Source organism: Bactrocera latifrons, unplaced genomic scaffold (assembly GCF_001853355.1).
Source record: "Bactrocera latifrons isolate USDA-ARS-PBARC rearing strain unplaced genomic scaffold, ASM185335v1 scaffold_172, whole genome shotgun sequence".
NCBI classification, from domain to species: Eukaryota; Metazoa; Arthropoda; class Insecta; order Diptera; family Tephritidae; genus Bactrocera; species Bactrocera latifrons.
Genome location: NW_017535208.1, coordinates 327,407 through 341,845, shown reverse-complemented (window position 1 = coordinate 341,845; position 14,439 = coordinate 327,407). Strand labels below are relative to the sequence as shown.

The 14,439-nt window shown below is 35.6% G+C and overlaps 2 protein-coding genes across 2 annotated transcripts in view; both read left to right on the top strand.

Annotated features, from left to right (window-relative positions):
* The first annotated feature begins 8,122 nt into the window (after positions 1-8,122).
* LOC108966991 lies at positions 8,123-8,897 on the top strand. Its single transcript, XM_018930176.1, has 3 exons — positions 8,123-8,193; positions 8,258-8,400; positions 8,458-8,897. The coding sequence occupies exons 1-3, from the start codon at positions 8,158-8,160 to the stop codon at positions 8,576-8,578; spliced, it is 300 nt and encodes a 99-aa protein (XP_018785721.1). The 5' UTR covers positions 8,123-8,157; the 3' UTR covers positions 8,579-8,897.
* Positions 8,898-13,534: 4,637 nt separating this feature from the next.
* LOC108966977 (integumentary mucin C.1-like) overlaps positions 13,535-14,439 on the top strand; it is a 3,013-nt gene continuing 2,108 nt past the window's right edge. The window contains exons 1-4 of the mRNA XM_018930164.1: positions 13,535-13,592; positions 13,649-13,748; positions 13,833-14,134; positions 14,246-14,391. Of these exons, the coding sequence (XP_018785709.1) occupies positions 13,557-13,592; positions 13,649-13,748; positions 13,833-14,134; positions 14,246-14,391 (584 nt within the window). The 5' untranslated portion in view covers positions 13,535-13,556. The remainder of the gene's footprint in view (positions 13,593-13,648; positions 13,749-13,832; positions 14,135-14,245; positions 14,392-14,439) is intronic.

The window sequence follows — 14,439 nt, the reverse complement described above, 5'->3', positions numbered from 1 at the left end:
AAAAAAAATGCTTATTTAATGTACATAATGAAGCGAGTTTTAGATGCCTTTCCATTTTTGTCCTCTGTGGGAGTGAATAAATATGTCTTAGCTGGTCCAGGTAATAACTTTAGAGTGAAATATGACTTCAGTTTTGAAAAAAGATTTACTGGTAACCATTAACAATTTATTTAATTAAAACGTTTATTGGAACTTAGTTGAAATATACCATTGAATACTTGAAGAAAGTGCCATAGAACCGAGTCTATGCCAGGGTTTGACAGTTTTTCCACATTTTTTTGGGGTTACCTGAACTTACGGGTTTCAAAAAATTGTTTTATTAAATTCTGCTATACCTCGAAAATATTGTCCTAAATTTTCAAATTGATCCGAGTAAAAGTTTCACAAAAGACACAGCCTTGACAATTGTGCGAAACTGTGTTTTTGAAGTCGGTTGGCATTTCTCGAAAACTATTGAACCGATCGTCATGAAATTTTTTACGGGTCTTTGATACAATTCTTAAAGGCTTGGACGAATGAATTTTTTTTCGATTACAACTATTAGACTTCTTAATGCAATTTTGGACTACTTTATTTTGCAGTTTTCCGATGAAATTATTAATACGTCTGCGTGCGTTCAACTTCATGTAGAATAATATGCTATATACTGAAATATATACATACATCAAAACTTATACACAATAATACTAAATACTCTCATTGCACATCCGTGACGTACACATCTCCTTCACTTTCTTGCGTCATATGCTCACTTTTTCAGCTGCATACACATATTACCGCAAAAGAAGCTCAATAACATTGCTATTTATTAAATGGGAACTTTAATCGACAATATGGATGCACTGAGGAATTTCGGTTGGTACCGGTTCCATGGGTTTTTGTCAGAGCAGAATTCATTGAAATTTCCTAAATGACACTATTAAATAATTTGGGTGCTGCGAATTCAGCCTTCGCTGTGAGGTCGAGTGAAATGCCGTTTGCCGGTGTGTTTTTGCGGCTGACGTCAGTCATATTAATAGCGTTTTGTGGCATTTCAGCGATTGCAACATAACAAAATTCATTATGACAGCGCAACAGTGCGTATGAGTGATATTTCAAGGAGTAGAAGTGTTTAAAAAAGACCGGTTTTACGATACAGGGAATTGAGTTTAAGAATATTTGTGTAGTGTGAAAACTAAATAAAAATATTACTATTTTACAGTATATTTTGATTAACTAATTTGTTTAACAGTTGTTTAAATAAAAGAGAAAGCGTCTAACTACATAACAGAAACATTCAATTCATAGAGCTCGCTTTTCTGTGTATAAACAGTGTGAATGTCGCAGACAAACATTATAATTTGCTATAAACATATTATATTATAAAACTTGAATTCGAATCAATAACGATTTGTTTCTAAGCTCATTAAAATAATGCTCTTTCGGGAAACTTTTAGATAAATATTTAATAATAAAATTAAAATTTGGAAACTCTTGGCGCTTAAGGTCTTTGATTGCTGTGGGTTTGACATATATATTTGTAGTTTTTATTGGTCTTGGCCAGAATCTTATATACTCCCATATATTTAATTAATTTACGCCCAGTTTAGGTGTATATAATATATAAGATATTCCCGTTGATACTAGCGAAAAAACAATTCATGCACTTTTGGTTTCAAACATGTCCATGACTTAGATTTTTGACTATATTTCAAGCCCTAAGCTTTTAAAATTAATGAAGATTGTGTAACGCAATTTTTAACCTCTCCAACAAAGTTGGTGCGGAAGGTTTTCATAGAAGCCGGTATATAAATTGGAAAATGAACCTAATGGAAATTGTAGATGAAATTTTATATCTCTGAAACTACTCGCGATTTTAACAAAATTTGATACATAACATTACCCTGAAAGCTCTAAATTACAATTTGAGTACGATTCCTCCTAACTTTCATTGTAAAAGTCGGTCGCGTAGGTCCTGAAATATGGGTTTTCATATAAATGGGGCGGTGCTAGGCTCATCGTCCAAATTTGATACCCTCTGCTATAAAGCCTTTTCTACCCTTTTCGTAAGTAGAACTACTCTATATTTTGATGTAATTATTAAAAGATTTATCGTACTCAGTTGCTTGTATGGCAAGGTTATACTCCGAATCCAGAAATTTTTATACTGCCAATAAATGTGCTGAATTATTTGCCGCGAGGGAATTTGGTTATTATAGCTTGGAGGCCCATCGCTTGTACAGGCGCACAGATGGACGGACGGGTAGAGAGACAGTAACACGGAATTCAACTCGTCTCGTCATCCTGTTTATTTATATACATTTATAACGCCTTATCTCGATTAGTTTTAGGTGATACAAACAACCGTCAGGTGAGCAAAACTATTATACGCTTAAGAATATGTTGCAACAGTATAAAAATGGTTGAAATCGGATCCTAACTAACCAAGCAGGAAATAACATATTAGAGCCTTAGTGCTTATGCTTGATTTATTATTGAAATTATTGTTCAATCTGTGAGATATAACAATGAAACTTTGAGACCGACTTCCCCTGGAAATAATGAGACCAAGTTTGTACTTGGTTACTTGCCTAAAAACTGTAAAACAAATTTCTTTTCAGATACATAGATTTACAGGCAGCCTGAATATTTATCAGTTATTATTCCACTGACGTCACGACATCGACAACAAAAGCTTCAAATATTAAAATGGAAAAGTACTTTTTTGTTTATCCTATTACTTGTTATGTAGCTGTGGAAAATTACTTACACACTTAAGCTTATAGCTGATGAAGGACACTGCGACACTTTTGCGCACAAATGAGTTTAAAGGCCACTAATGCTTTCAAGATGCATTGAAATAAGTAGGCTAGTTTGTGAACAATAAATAATAAAAAACAACAAACACGTAAAGATCGGCATCACCGAAGCTTTTATACCATTCACAAGTACATTTCTTATAGCGTAAAATGGTATAAAAAGATCCATAACTTGATTTTGATTTGTCAATTGCGTTATGCTGTAGTAATTTGATCTTAACCATTTCTTTGAAGAACCGTTGCCTTGGATAATACTCCATGCCGTGAATATATCTCGTCAAATAAAAAAGTTATTCACACATGAAATATACTATACATAAACATATATTATAGGGTCTCTGAGGTTTTCTTCTGGATGTTACAAACTTCGTGCCAAACTTAATATACCCCTGTAAAAGCTTTCTGGTTATTAGGTAGTAAATATTGCAGTTGAATGCATTTTTCTATACCATCACAACACTCGGTTGAATACTTACCGTCCTGCGGAAACAGAATGCATAACACTTGACCTAAAATTGGCGCGAAAATTTCCATGAAAAACTCGTGTTGTTCTCATATATCCTTGAATAGACATCCTTTCTTTGTAGGAATAAACACTTTGATGCACTGGAAGTTCGGTATCAACTGTCACTTGAGCGCGCTCGAATATTGGTATATATATACGAAATGATATAACTCACAGCAAAAATATATTAACCAAACTTTATTTGCATAATAAACTGGAATGTTTCAATCGGAATTGGTATCAAAAGGAGGCTTGAACTCCCTGGTTTTGAAACCATGTAAGCTTTCGGCCCTCGCATTTTTTGCTGAATTATTAAATAATAAGACTCTTTGCTATATACTTTAAAATAGGCTCGTGAGCCAATACAAGTATGCCAACGCTTAATCCAGTTTTCCATATATTTGCTATAAGCCTTGGACTCGAACCTGGTCCTAGTCCATAAATACTCACATTCTATTTTGGAGAGAAGGCTTCAGGGTGTTAGCAAAAAGATGGCCAGAAGTAACAACGATAAATGCAGAAAGTGTAGGAAAATGGTTCTGAGAGAGACGCTGGAAGACCTCCTTTTCTTCTGTCTAGCCTGAACTAGTACTCAGATATATAGGAGGCCTGCCACTAGCTGACATATCAAAATTGGATATCAAATCAGCTCTCAAAAAGTACTGACGTCCTGTGTCATCACATTCAATTTGGCTTCGGCTTATTTTTGGAGCAGCATTCGCTAAATTGTTGAAAAGTTTCGACGTCTTATACCTGAAATGATTAATGCAGTTATACTCGTTATTGTTTTTGAAAAAGGTTCCAGTAGTTTAATACACGTTTCGTACCAGACTAAAAAAAAACTTAAATTTATGGACAAGTTGTAAATTCGGAGAAGTCGACTTTCACACAACTCACCTGTTATCCGGTCTCGGTTATTTCAAAAAGTATCTTCACAGAATGGGAAAAGTCGAAAATACGTCATACCTATACAACGTCTTGGCAGAAGACGATGCTGATGTAGATCTTTCAATGAGAAAACTGGAGTGCAACCTTGAAGTAATACAAATGTGGTTTCAGGATGGGCGACGGTTCCTTAGAGAGAAGGTTTTTAGTGGCCTGAAAGGGTCACATATCGTTGCTGTAATGACAGCACTGACGATGCGGATGTCATTTTTCACCCTCTCATATACAAAAAGAAACAAAAAAAAAAAAAAAATAAAATTTAGGGTCACCGACATTTCCTTTTGGGTGTTATAAAAAAAATCTTAACGTAACCTGTTTAGGCTATAAAAATACTACTTTCCATATTTTTTGGTTGATCTGGGTATTCTTAATCTGCTGTCCACCACTGTATTTTCGGAATGGATTCATTTTTTGTGCAGTAAAAACTTATAGAAATGTTTATTCCATGACGCGCTAAAATCGAAGACCTTCGCGTTAAAAATATTCGTGCATTAATAAACAGTGGCAGCTGCTTTTGATTGAAGGCGACAGACTGGGTCAATTGAAAGGCTTTAATTGGTTTTTGAAAACTTACAAGTGCACTTAGCATTCTTAGGCGAATAAATACTCGTACATATACACATACGTATTTAGTTGTAATGACTGTTGCGTACAAGTGAAACTAGGTCATACGCGTTCACCCTTCACACATTCGTTGTTACGCGTTCGAAAGGATTTTGTGCTTCGCCATCAGTAATCCCTGTAGGAAAAACTTAAAAAAGATTTCAATATAAAAGTCAATTCAGGTCGTTGGTCTAACGTACGATCTTTTGATATGGCAAACTATTTGAGTACTACTTTTGACACCGAATTTCTTTAAGTTGATATACTAGAAATAATGAGAAATATAAGGTTCAAACAGTTGTAGACTGGAAATTCACGGATGTAATAAGGGGATTTAGGGGGTTGGTGCGGAGATATACTGTCCAGAGTTCGGCATAAGGTAGCCTTTTAAGTTGGTGGACTACTGCAGTATATTTCAAGCTGGGGTCTTTGCAATTGCGAAAGCCGCGGAGCTGGCTTCTAATGCACCTGCAGGCACTTCCATCTCTACCATCTACGTAAACTGCCAAGCAGCAATCAAGGTAGTATCCTCGTATCGCATATCGGCCAGAAGTGACTTGGGAAGTAGGAAAGCAGTGGAATGTATAGAAAACAAATTTCGTACATTTATTAACAGAACATATAGGTACTGGAAAAATAGGTATATTTACTGCATTATTTATACAAGTTTAATATTTCACAACCAAAAATAGTAGACTCTTCGATGGGAACGGAAATGTTGAAATTTTTTAGATATTCCTACAATGCAAAAGAAATAGAAAGTGAAGACGAAGTTTATAGAGAGATCCAAAGATACCATAAGAATAAAATGAGACATGAAATCATAAATGAAAATTATGAAGGTTTAAAACGACTGATATATTTCCCTAAACTTAAATAATGCATACGGAAGTTTACAAATAATTTCGATATTTGTACATATGGATGTGTATACAAATTTCTTAAGCTTTATAGACCGTTTTTCTTCAATTTCCAACTGCTTTTTATCTGGTAGATCATAATAATCAAACGGTAATCGAAAAATTACGACTTTGTAAATCCCAAAGGGGAATTTTTTTTATAAAATTATAACTAGTAATGAGTTCAAGAAGTTTAATATAAAAGTTTTCTTAAAACTGAAAACATAGATTTACATTTTGTTAAGTAGGCAATAGTGATATTGAGCGACTCGATAGTACATTAACGAAAAAAATAAGAGTTTTGTACATTGAAAACAAAGAATTAAACATAAAAGTTGCGTGGCTATGAAGAGCTTGACAAGCTGGTCGACAGGGGTAATGCTCGAAAATTCTACGAAAAAATGCGGCGACTAACAGGAGGTTCCAAGACCGGAGCATACTCTTGAAGAACCTAAGGAGGAGATCTAGTAACCGATGCCTAAAGCTTATTACTATGAAGGGAACACTTCTTCAGCCTGCTGAATGGCAATGAAAGCATAACGCCAGGAGAAGGCGAACCCGATTCCCCAATTGATGACGATGGAGCAGACGTCCCATTGCTCGACCATGAAGAAGTTCGAATAGTAATTACCGGTCTGAAACAAAGCAGCGGAGGCCGATGGATTGCCGGCTCAGTTACTCAAAAACGGCGGCGAAGAACTGATAAGATGAATGCATCAGCTTCTTTGTAGGATATGGTTGGATGATTCCAATTACGGGGGAAAAAGTCTTCTCAACATTTCATATAAGGTACGAGTGTACTGTGTGAAAGACCACCGTCAACAAATTGATTAAACCTTATCAGTATGGCTTTAGTCCTGGAAAATCAACAACTGACCAGATACTCACCTTGCGCCAAATCTGAATTTGGTATCACCACAAAACTATTACGGCTTTGTAAACAGACGTTAAGAAATGCCAAGAGGTTTCAGACAGGGCGACTAATTTTGATACGACTTCTTCAATCTGCTCTTGGAGAAAATAATTCGAACGGCAAGACTTAATCGAGCAGTTACAATCTTCTATAAGAGTGTATAGCTGCTGGCGTATGCCGATGATATTGATATTATGGTCTCAACACTCGCGCTGTTAATTCCGGTTTCATGAGACTGGATAAGGAACGAAGCAGACGGGTCTGGCAGTGCACGAGGAAAGACGAAATATCTCCTGTCATCAAACAAACAGTCGTCGCACTCGCGACGTGCCTCTTACGTCACTGTTGAAAGTCATAACTTCGAGGTTGTAGCAAATTTCGTCTAGTTTGGAACCCGCATTAACAGCAACAACAATGTCAGCCAGGAAATCTAACGCAGAATATCTCTTGCGAACAGGTGCTACTTTGGACTGAGTGGGCAATTGAGAAATAAAGTTCTCTCTCGACGAACAAAGAATAAACTCTATAAGTCACTTATTATTGCCGTCCTACTATACGGTGCATAGGCATGGTTGATGACAACACCTGATGAGTCGACGTTACGAGTTTTCGAGAGAAAAGTTCTGCAGTAGATTTCTAATCCTTTGCGCATTGCCAACTTCGAATATTGCAGTCGATGGAATGACGTGCTGTACGAGATATGACCAAATTGAAATAGTTCAGCGAATTAAGAGGCAGATCATATCGTCCAAATGGATGAAAACAGTCCAGTTCTGAGATTCAGATTTCCGGTCCGTTCAAAAGATTAGATGGAGAAGGACTTGAAGGGGAAGAAGAATATTTACAGTAAAGCAACATCGAAATTAGAGAGTCGATACTATTTACACAGAGTGATTTTTGCAATGCGACTGAGTTTATTTTGATAGATTTTGGATAAGTTTATATGTGTAAGCAGCTTGAATTGTTCGTTCGATTCGCTACTTTCTAACGTCAAAAGTATTGCTGTAAGCATTATGAGCACAAAAAAATGGCTCATAATAGTCGGTGGTCTCAAATAGCAAATACTATGAAACTTAATGTAATTAGAAAATACTAAGCAAAATTTGCAATTAGGGTATATATTAAGGGAAATTTTCGTTAGTTTGGCGCATGCTTCTGAAGAATAAGATAACGCCTTATTTGAGGCAGATAAAACGAGCAGATTGCAAAACGCTACAATTAAGTGCCTTATAACTGTAATTACACATATCTATAGATTATGTGCCATCTGGCTTTAGATTATGTGTGTTTGTAGCAGTACCTGGAATGGCTAAGATTATTTGATTATTTTAGTATCTTTTATACAGATTTTCGCGTCTCATCAACAGAAATATGTGAGTGTAGGTTCGTACATACTCGTATACATATATTATACTTTCATTTATGAATATATAAAAATGCGTCAAATTTTCGCATTTAGTTCATTATCAAAATTCGCGAACAACACTTGTGACCATGAATTCAACGGAGCGCTACATACTTACTTGCACGGTGGTTTCAGCTTGCTATCTTATATAATATACAACCGAAATAATTTTATATATTGTTCCGACAGATATTATTCGTTATCGCCTTTGCAAGAGGAGTTCCTGTGGGCATTTCTCCATATGATTCGAATAGCCAAACTAACACAGACTTTTGCACGGAAAAAGCAGCCAACGGCTTCTTCGTCGACCCATCTGATATGGATTGCACCAGGTAAGCTGGGAACCAAGCTTTGGTGCTATTAACATTTAATAAATCGATAAATTTTAGTTACATCAATTGTTATAACGTAAACGGCGAATGGAAGACGAAAGAACTGAAATGCCCAAATGGACAATACTTTGATTCTTCATTGAGCTTCTGTAGCAGCCTTTATAATTGCTCACTTTGAAAGAAGACTGTAACTGCGTCGTTTTTAGTCTGTGAATAATACAATATTTAAGTCTACATTTTACTCTATAAATATGTGTAGTTTATTTAATTTGATTTGTGTTCGTATAATTTAATTTTGCAATGCGTATATGATATGTAGTACCGTTAGAAATATATTCTATGACATAATTCTTGTAAATAAATCAGTACTAATATATAAAAACATAGGAAATTAACTGGATCAGATTACCCATGATGTACTCTATATCAACAATTGTAATTGTGTAATTAGTGATTAGTCAACGAGTGATATATGAACTCTAGCTACAGGATAATTAGTAAAATATAGTGTGTACCTCATTAAAGTGTTATACTACCATGAGTAAAAAGTAGTCAGACTCTGTTCACAATTGTAAACTTCTTGGATGTATTCTTCAAAATCTATGCCATCTTCTTCAAAGTAATCCTCCTTGCATCTAATACAGTTGTGCCAAAGTTTTTTCCAATCATCGAAATAGTTGTTAAAATCTATTTTCGGAATAGCCTACAATGCGCGTAACGATGCACGTTTAATATCTTCAATTGACTCAAAACGGTTTCGCCGAAGCGGTCGTATGAGTTTGCTGAATAGCTAGAAGTCACCCGGAGCTAAATCGGACGGATACGGTGGTTGGGGCACGATATTGTTTGAAAGTTTTACGAACTCACGAAGAATCAATGCAGTATTCGACGGTGCATTACTGCGGTGCAAAAGTGCAAAAACCAAGAGTTGTCGGCTCATAATTCCTGTCTCTTTTTATACTCCTGCAAACCAGTTGGTACACAGTATTATAGTTTTCTTCACCTAACAGTTGCACGTATCACGTAAAACTAATATAGATATATACAGAGTTATATGCTATATATTTTTTTTTTTAAATGGTCAGGAACACAAGAAAATTTAAAATTCGGGTGACTGTTTGTCTGTCCATCCGTCTGTCCGTGCAAGCTGTAACTTGAGTAAAAATTGAGATATCTTGATGAAACTTAGTTCGAGTTAGTAGATGGGCGTAATCAGACCACTGTCACGCCCACAAATCGACATTAACCGAAAACACATGAAGTCCCACAACTAAGCAATTAATTGAGATATAAAGGTGTAATTATATATGGCTGCTTGGTACAGAGGATCGAAGAAGATCGCCCTCTGATATGTTTAATGTCCATATGTATCTCCTAAACTACTTAAGCTACAATAACCAAATTCGCTCAGCACGAATATTATAAGAACTCCTATAGTTTGAAAATGGAAGAAGCCCTGTTCACTGCCCACATAACGGTACTTTTCAAAACTACTAATAGCGCGACAAATCAAGAAACAATTAATCTAACTGGATAAAACTTTGCACTAATACTGTCCTTGATGTGAGCCATCCTAAGACTAAGAATTGTTTAAATCCAACAAAAAAATTTCAAACCCCTATGTACCAAATATTTAGACCCCTGTTCCTATAGTTGACTTTTGTTCGAACATATCAGTTAATATCGGAGATATATAATTGAAATTCAGAATACTTCACCGACAATGGTATGTTTGTACCCTTAGTCCCCATATACCTAATGTTCATAAGTTTGGACGGAAGAAATTCGAAGTTCACCAAATCTGGATAATCGATGAAAATTGTTAACCTGCTCTGGCGTGTTTTTTATGCTTTTTATCTTTGTCACGATTCGGTCGATTGTTCCTCGATCAACCTTCATTCGACCAATGGACTTTCGGTCGAAATTTCGTACTATTTTTTGCCCACAGTTTTATATCAATTTTACTTTTGTTAATAGTTCAAATAACAAATAACGCTGTTTGGCGATTCATCATGGATTCACCTTCTGTAAAGAATGTATTCGCGCGCATCGCTCAACTTATAGTTAACATAATCTGCCTACTGAGTTTATTATTTGCAACACCACTACCCATCTTGAGACACGGCATTCTTTATTGGATAATATTCGATCGAATAGTCCACGCCCAGCTCGCAGTGAAGAAAATATAGCAGCCGTAGCTGAGAGTGTACGCGAGAGTCGATTCGCCGCTGTCCATCGTTTTGGCACTTATTTCCCCCACCTTTGATGTATGCAAATCACAAGAGCATAATATGCTTGATTTCATCTGAACCTGTCACCTCCTTTCATGCTTTATTTGTTTTCGAAAAAATAAAAAACAGAAACGAGGAAGCCGCATTCATAATCCTATCTTTTCATTTCGCTTCGTTCACACAAAAATGGCCAACTTGCCTCACATCAAAATTGTTATTGTTTTCAATTCATAACGGTATATTTGCTAGCTATTAAATTTTGAGATAGATGAGAGAGATAATATAGGAACGAATTAACAAAAAAAAAAATGGAAATCTAAAATCGTGGTGCTTGCGTCTTATTTGCGCACCGTCTTCGATATAGTGGATTCGGCTAAGGAGATAAACATTTGCGTTGCTATCTAAATTTACAATGTCTTGAAATTATATATCTTTCAGCTAGTATACAAATTTATCTATACCTGAGAAGATACTTATGGTTATGGGGAACTAACCAGAAAAAATCAATTGGTATCTCATCAAATATTTTATAGGTTAGTCATTTCATATCCGTTTATCACCTAGCGCGCAAATGAGCGCGAATATTTATGGCGTTCATATAATATTTTATGGCTATGTTATTATTTATTTAGTGTTTATTATTTATTATAGTGTATTTATTTTAGTGTTGCCAGTAATCAGTTTTATATTGTGGTAAAAAATGTGGTAGAAAACTTTGAGACTCTCTCTGAAAATATCTGAAAATTTTTCAAAAAAGCAAACGCCGATCTTTTTTTCCATATTTAGATATCGCGAGCCCGCAATTCACTTTGATACCCGACAGAGCAAGGTAAACTTTTAAGGAGTACACCAATTGATAAAAAATGTTATCTAACACATTGTATTCATGAGATAGAAAAATTAATAATATTTTGGGGATTAATTTCTTGATTTTTGCAATAAAGTCTGTCCACTTTGCATATAACGTCGTATTGAATGGCATGACATAAGAACATAGGTAACATTTTTAGAAGGTATAGGAACCAAACTTGAATTAAACGAGCTTTTGACATATAGTTTAACTACTCCTCGATAGGAATTTAAAATATTTTTTGAATTCTCTACCAAGTTCTTAGCTAACTTGACTTTATATTATTGTATAATTTTTAAGTCAACATTTAAAAAAAGTTGAATAGTCTTAAATTCCATTCATAGTGGGACAATTTCTTCTGAAAATTACCATCTGAACTCGGTTTATACACAAAATCTTATATAATTTGACAGTGTCCGTTGATTTTCTGAAGAAACCTTTAGATCTAAATGTTTGGTGTCGAGTTCCAAGGAACTTGCAGCACTTATTAAAGAAAAATGTATAAACATCAATTACGATATCCTAAGATTATCTATATTTCACCAAGTGACAAATAGAAATGGATTAAACATAAATCAAATTAAATCTGAGCTAGTTTTTTTTACTAGGAAATGTTACTCTCCCCTCGTTGGGTGACTCTACCTTTCAATCGATGAACAGAGTGAAGTGCTTGGGGACTTTTCTTGATAATAAGCTCTCATGAAAGCCAAACATTATTGTTTTAGAAGAGTAATTGGGTAAGTTGCGAGTTGCTTCTTTGAAGACGTAGTTTGGTCAATACAGTTTTATTGGGTCGTTGTCTGGTTTAAGGCGCTGAAAAAACCAAACCAGCTAAGAAGCTAGACCGTGTTTAAAGTACGGTCATCATTGACATCTGTGGTGCATTAAGGACATTACCAGTATCTTTAGGCATAGCCAGCAGACGAAAGCAGCTATTAGGCATAGAGAAGCTGCATTATAATCTACATCTCCATCGCGAAACCTTGACTGCTGTTTCTCTATCCATACGTCTGCGAGAGATTTGTGGCCGGGCCGAAGACGTTTGAAAAGTGATGGATCTTCAGCTGTTCATCAATCTAGTTTCAGGCTACCATACTACTGTAGCCCCTTTAAAGTGGAGGTGGTTGCTATCAAGTTAGCTATCAAGGAATGTATGATCTCATTAGTAATAGCAGCAAGACTGTTCCGTATAAATATAGTTTGAAAAATTGGGAGGAAACTGCAAAGCCGATGAGTATACTAGGGAGGACATTCTCACACAATTTTCATCCGATTGGAAGCCAGTCGATATTCTCGCTGACTTGTTGCGCTCTAGCCCGGAACCTCCAGTAAAATCGGCCAGCACTGGGTAACAACTAAAATGTTTACGTCTGTAATATTCTTCTTGCTCAGAGTGAGCCGTCAGAGGTCAAGCGACCTACTGGCTTCTAGTAAACTCAATTTCACAGCAGTTGTAGGTGCTTAGAGTGGACACTACCTTGAAAACGCCTTTTTTATTTTTGAGGATATGGTGATCCACTTTTAATTGTTTATAAATTGTAGGTTTGGATAACTGAAGGTAAAGTAGCCATTCTGCATTTATGTAGCACTAAAGATATTAATTTTCAACCAATACATTTGGATAAGATTGCAAATGTATGGCAACACCACGTACATATTGATATGTGCCTAATCTTCACGATGGTAAATTTTAAAAGTCTCGATATGAGATTTAATGACAAATATTATCTTCCGCAAGAAACGTTATTTAAATATCATTTATTATTATTGTTCTGTAACATATATATATATATATATATATATAGTTTTATGGCAACAGTTAAACATAATTTTTGGCAGATAATAAATTAATGAGGTTGGGTCTTCGTACACTGTTATTTGGCCCATAGAAATATACATAAACATATATATATGTGTATAACAAATAAAAATATATATATCGTTCTACATATGTATTTGTGTTTACTCTGTATTATTCTATCAGCCATTTCCCGTTGACACTGGCTTTATCGTGTTTAAAGTTTGCCAAATCGGCGCTGCAAACTCAGTCAGCATTTGCAGTTAAAGCCAAGTAAATGAAGCAAATAAGCGAAGTCATTTTCTTTCTTGTGGTAGGTAAGAACAATGTAGTCCTGAGAAAGCTTGCTGTATTTTCTTTTTTCACAAGGCACTCGCGTTTGGTGGCGTGCATGGCGAGTGCGATGTGTGCAACACTAACAATCCTGTTGCTTGTCACAGCGAAACAGTCTATTCACTTTGCATTAACGGTAATTTTATTTTGTTGTATTTTGTATTCTTAAAATGTAGTAATTAACTTGAATACTAATTGGTCCTGTTTAATTGGAATTCAGATCAACCAACTATGAATTTCGTCACATGCCCCGCAGATTATATATGTACAAGCGATGTGTATGTTTGTTATCCAAGTAACTCGTCAGTTGCAAGTTGCACTAATTCAACTATCGACGAATCATCTCAATGCGGCATTTGCGCATCCAGGAATAATTTGTATGCATGCCTTAATGAGACGACCATCGCGTTCTGTTTTTCCGACGGTGTGCCACATTATGAGTCACTTTCCTATTGTCCAGCGGGCACTGTCTGCGATTTGAATGCGGAAAGTGGATTTTGTACAGTCTCGACAAAAGCTGCGGTACTTTAAAATATGAAATTTAAAATTTTTTACTGGCTAACAATTACTGTATAAGATCAATGAGTGATTTTTGAATGCATTGAGTTATATAATTCTTGTATAAATCCGTAGCCAAGTTGCCGACAAAGTCAATGGACATCCCCGGAACCTACCACTACAACAATTTCTGCATCAACTAGTTATACGACACCTATAGCCACCACTACAACAAGTCTGGTACCCACTACTATAACAACTCCTGCACCTACCACTACAACAACTCCGGTACCTACTACTACAACGACCCCAGTACCTACCACTACAAC

Excerpts from the sequence above, each read along its gene's own strand:
- LOC108966991 (XM_018930176.1), top strand. The coding sequence starts at position 8,158 with ATGAATTCAACGGAGCGCTACATACTTACTTGCACG. Across the intron at positions 8,194-8,257 it reads GCTACATACTTACTTGCACG|ATATTATTCGTTATCGCCTT; the intron begins GTGGTTTCAGCT and ends TTGTTCCGACAG. Across the intron at positions 8,401-8,457 it reads TCTGATATGGATTGCACCAG|TTACATCAATTGTTATAACG; the intron begins GTAAGCTGGGAA and ends GATAAATTTTAG.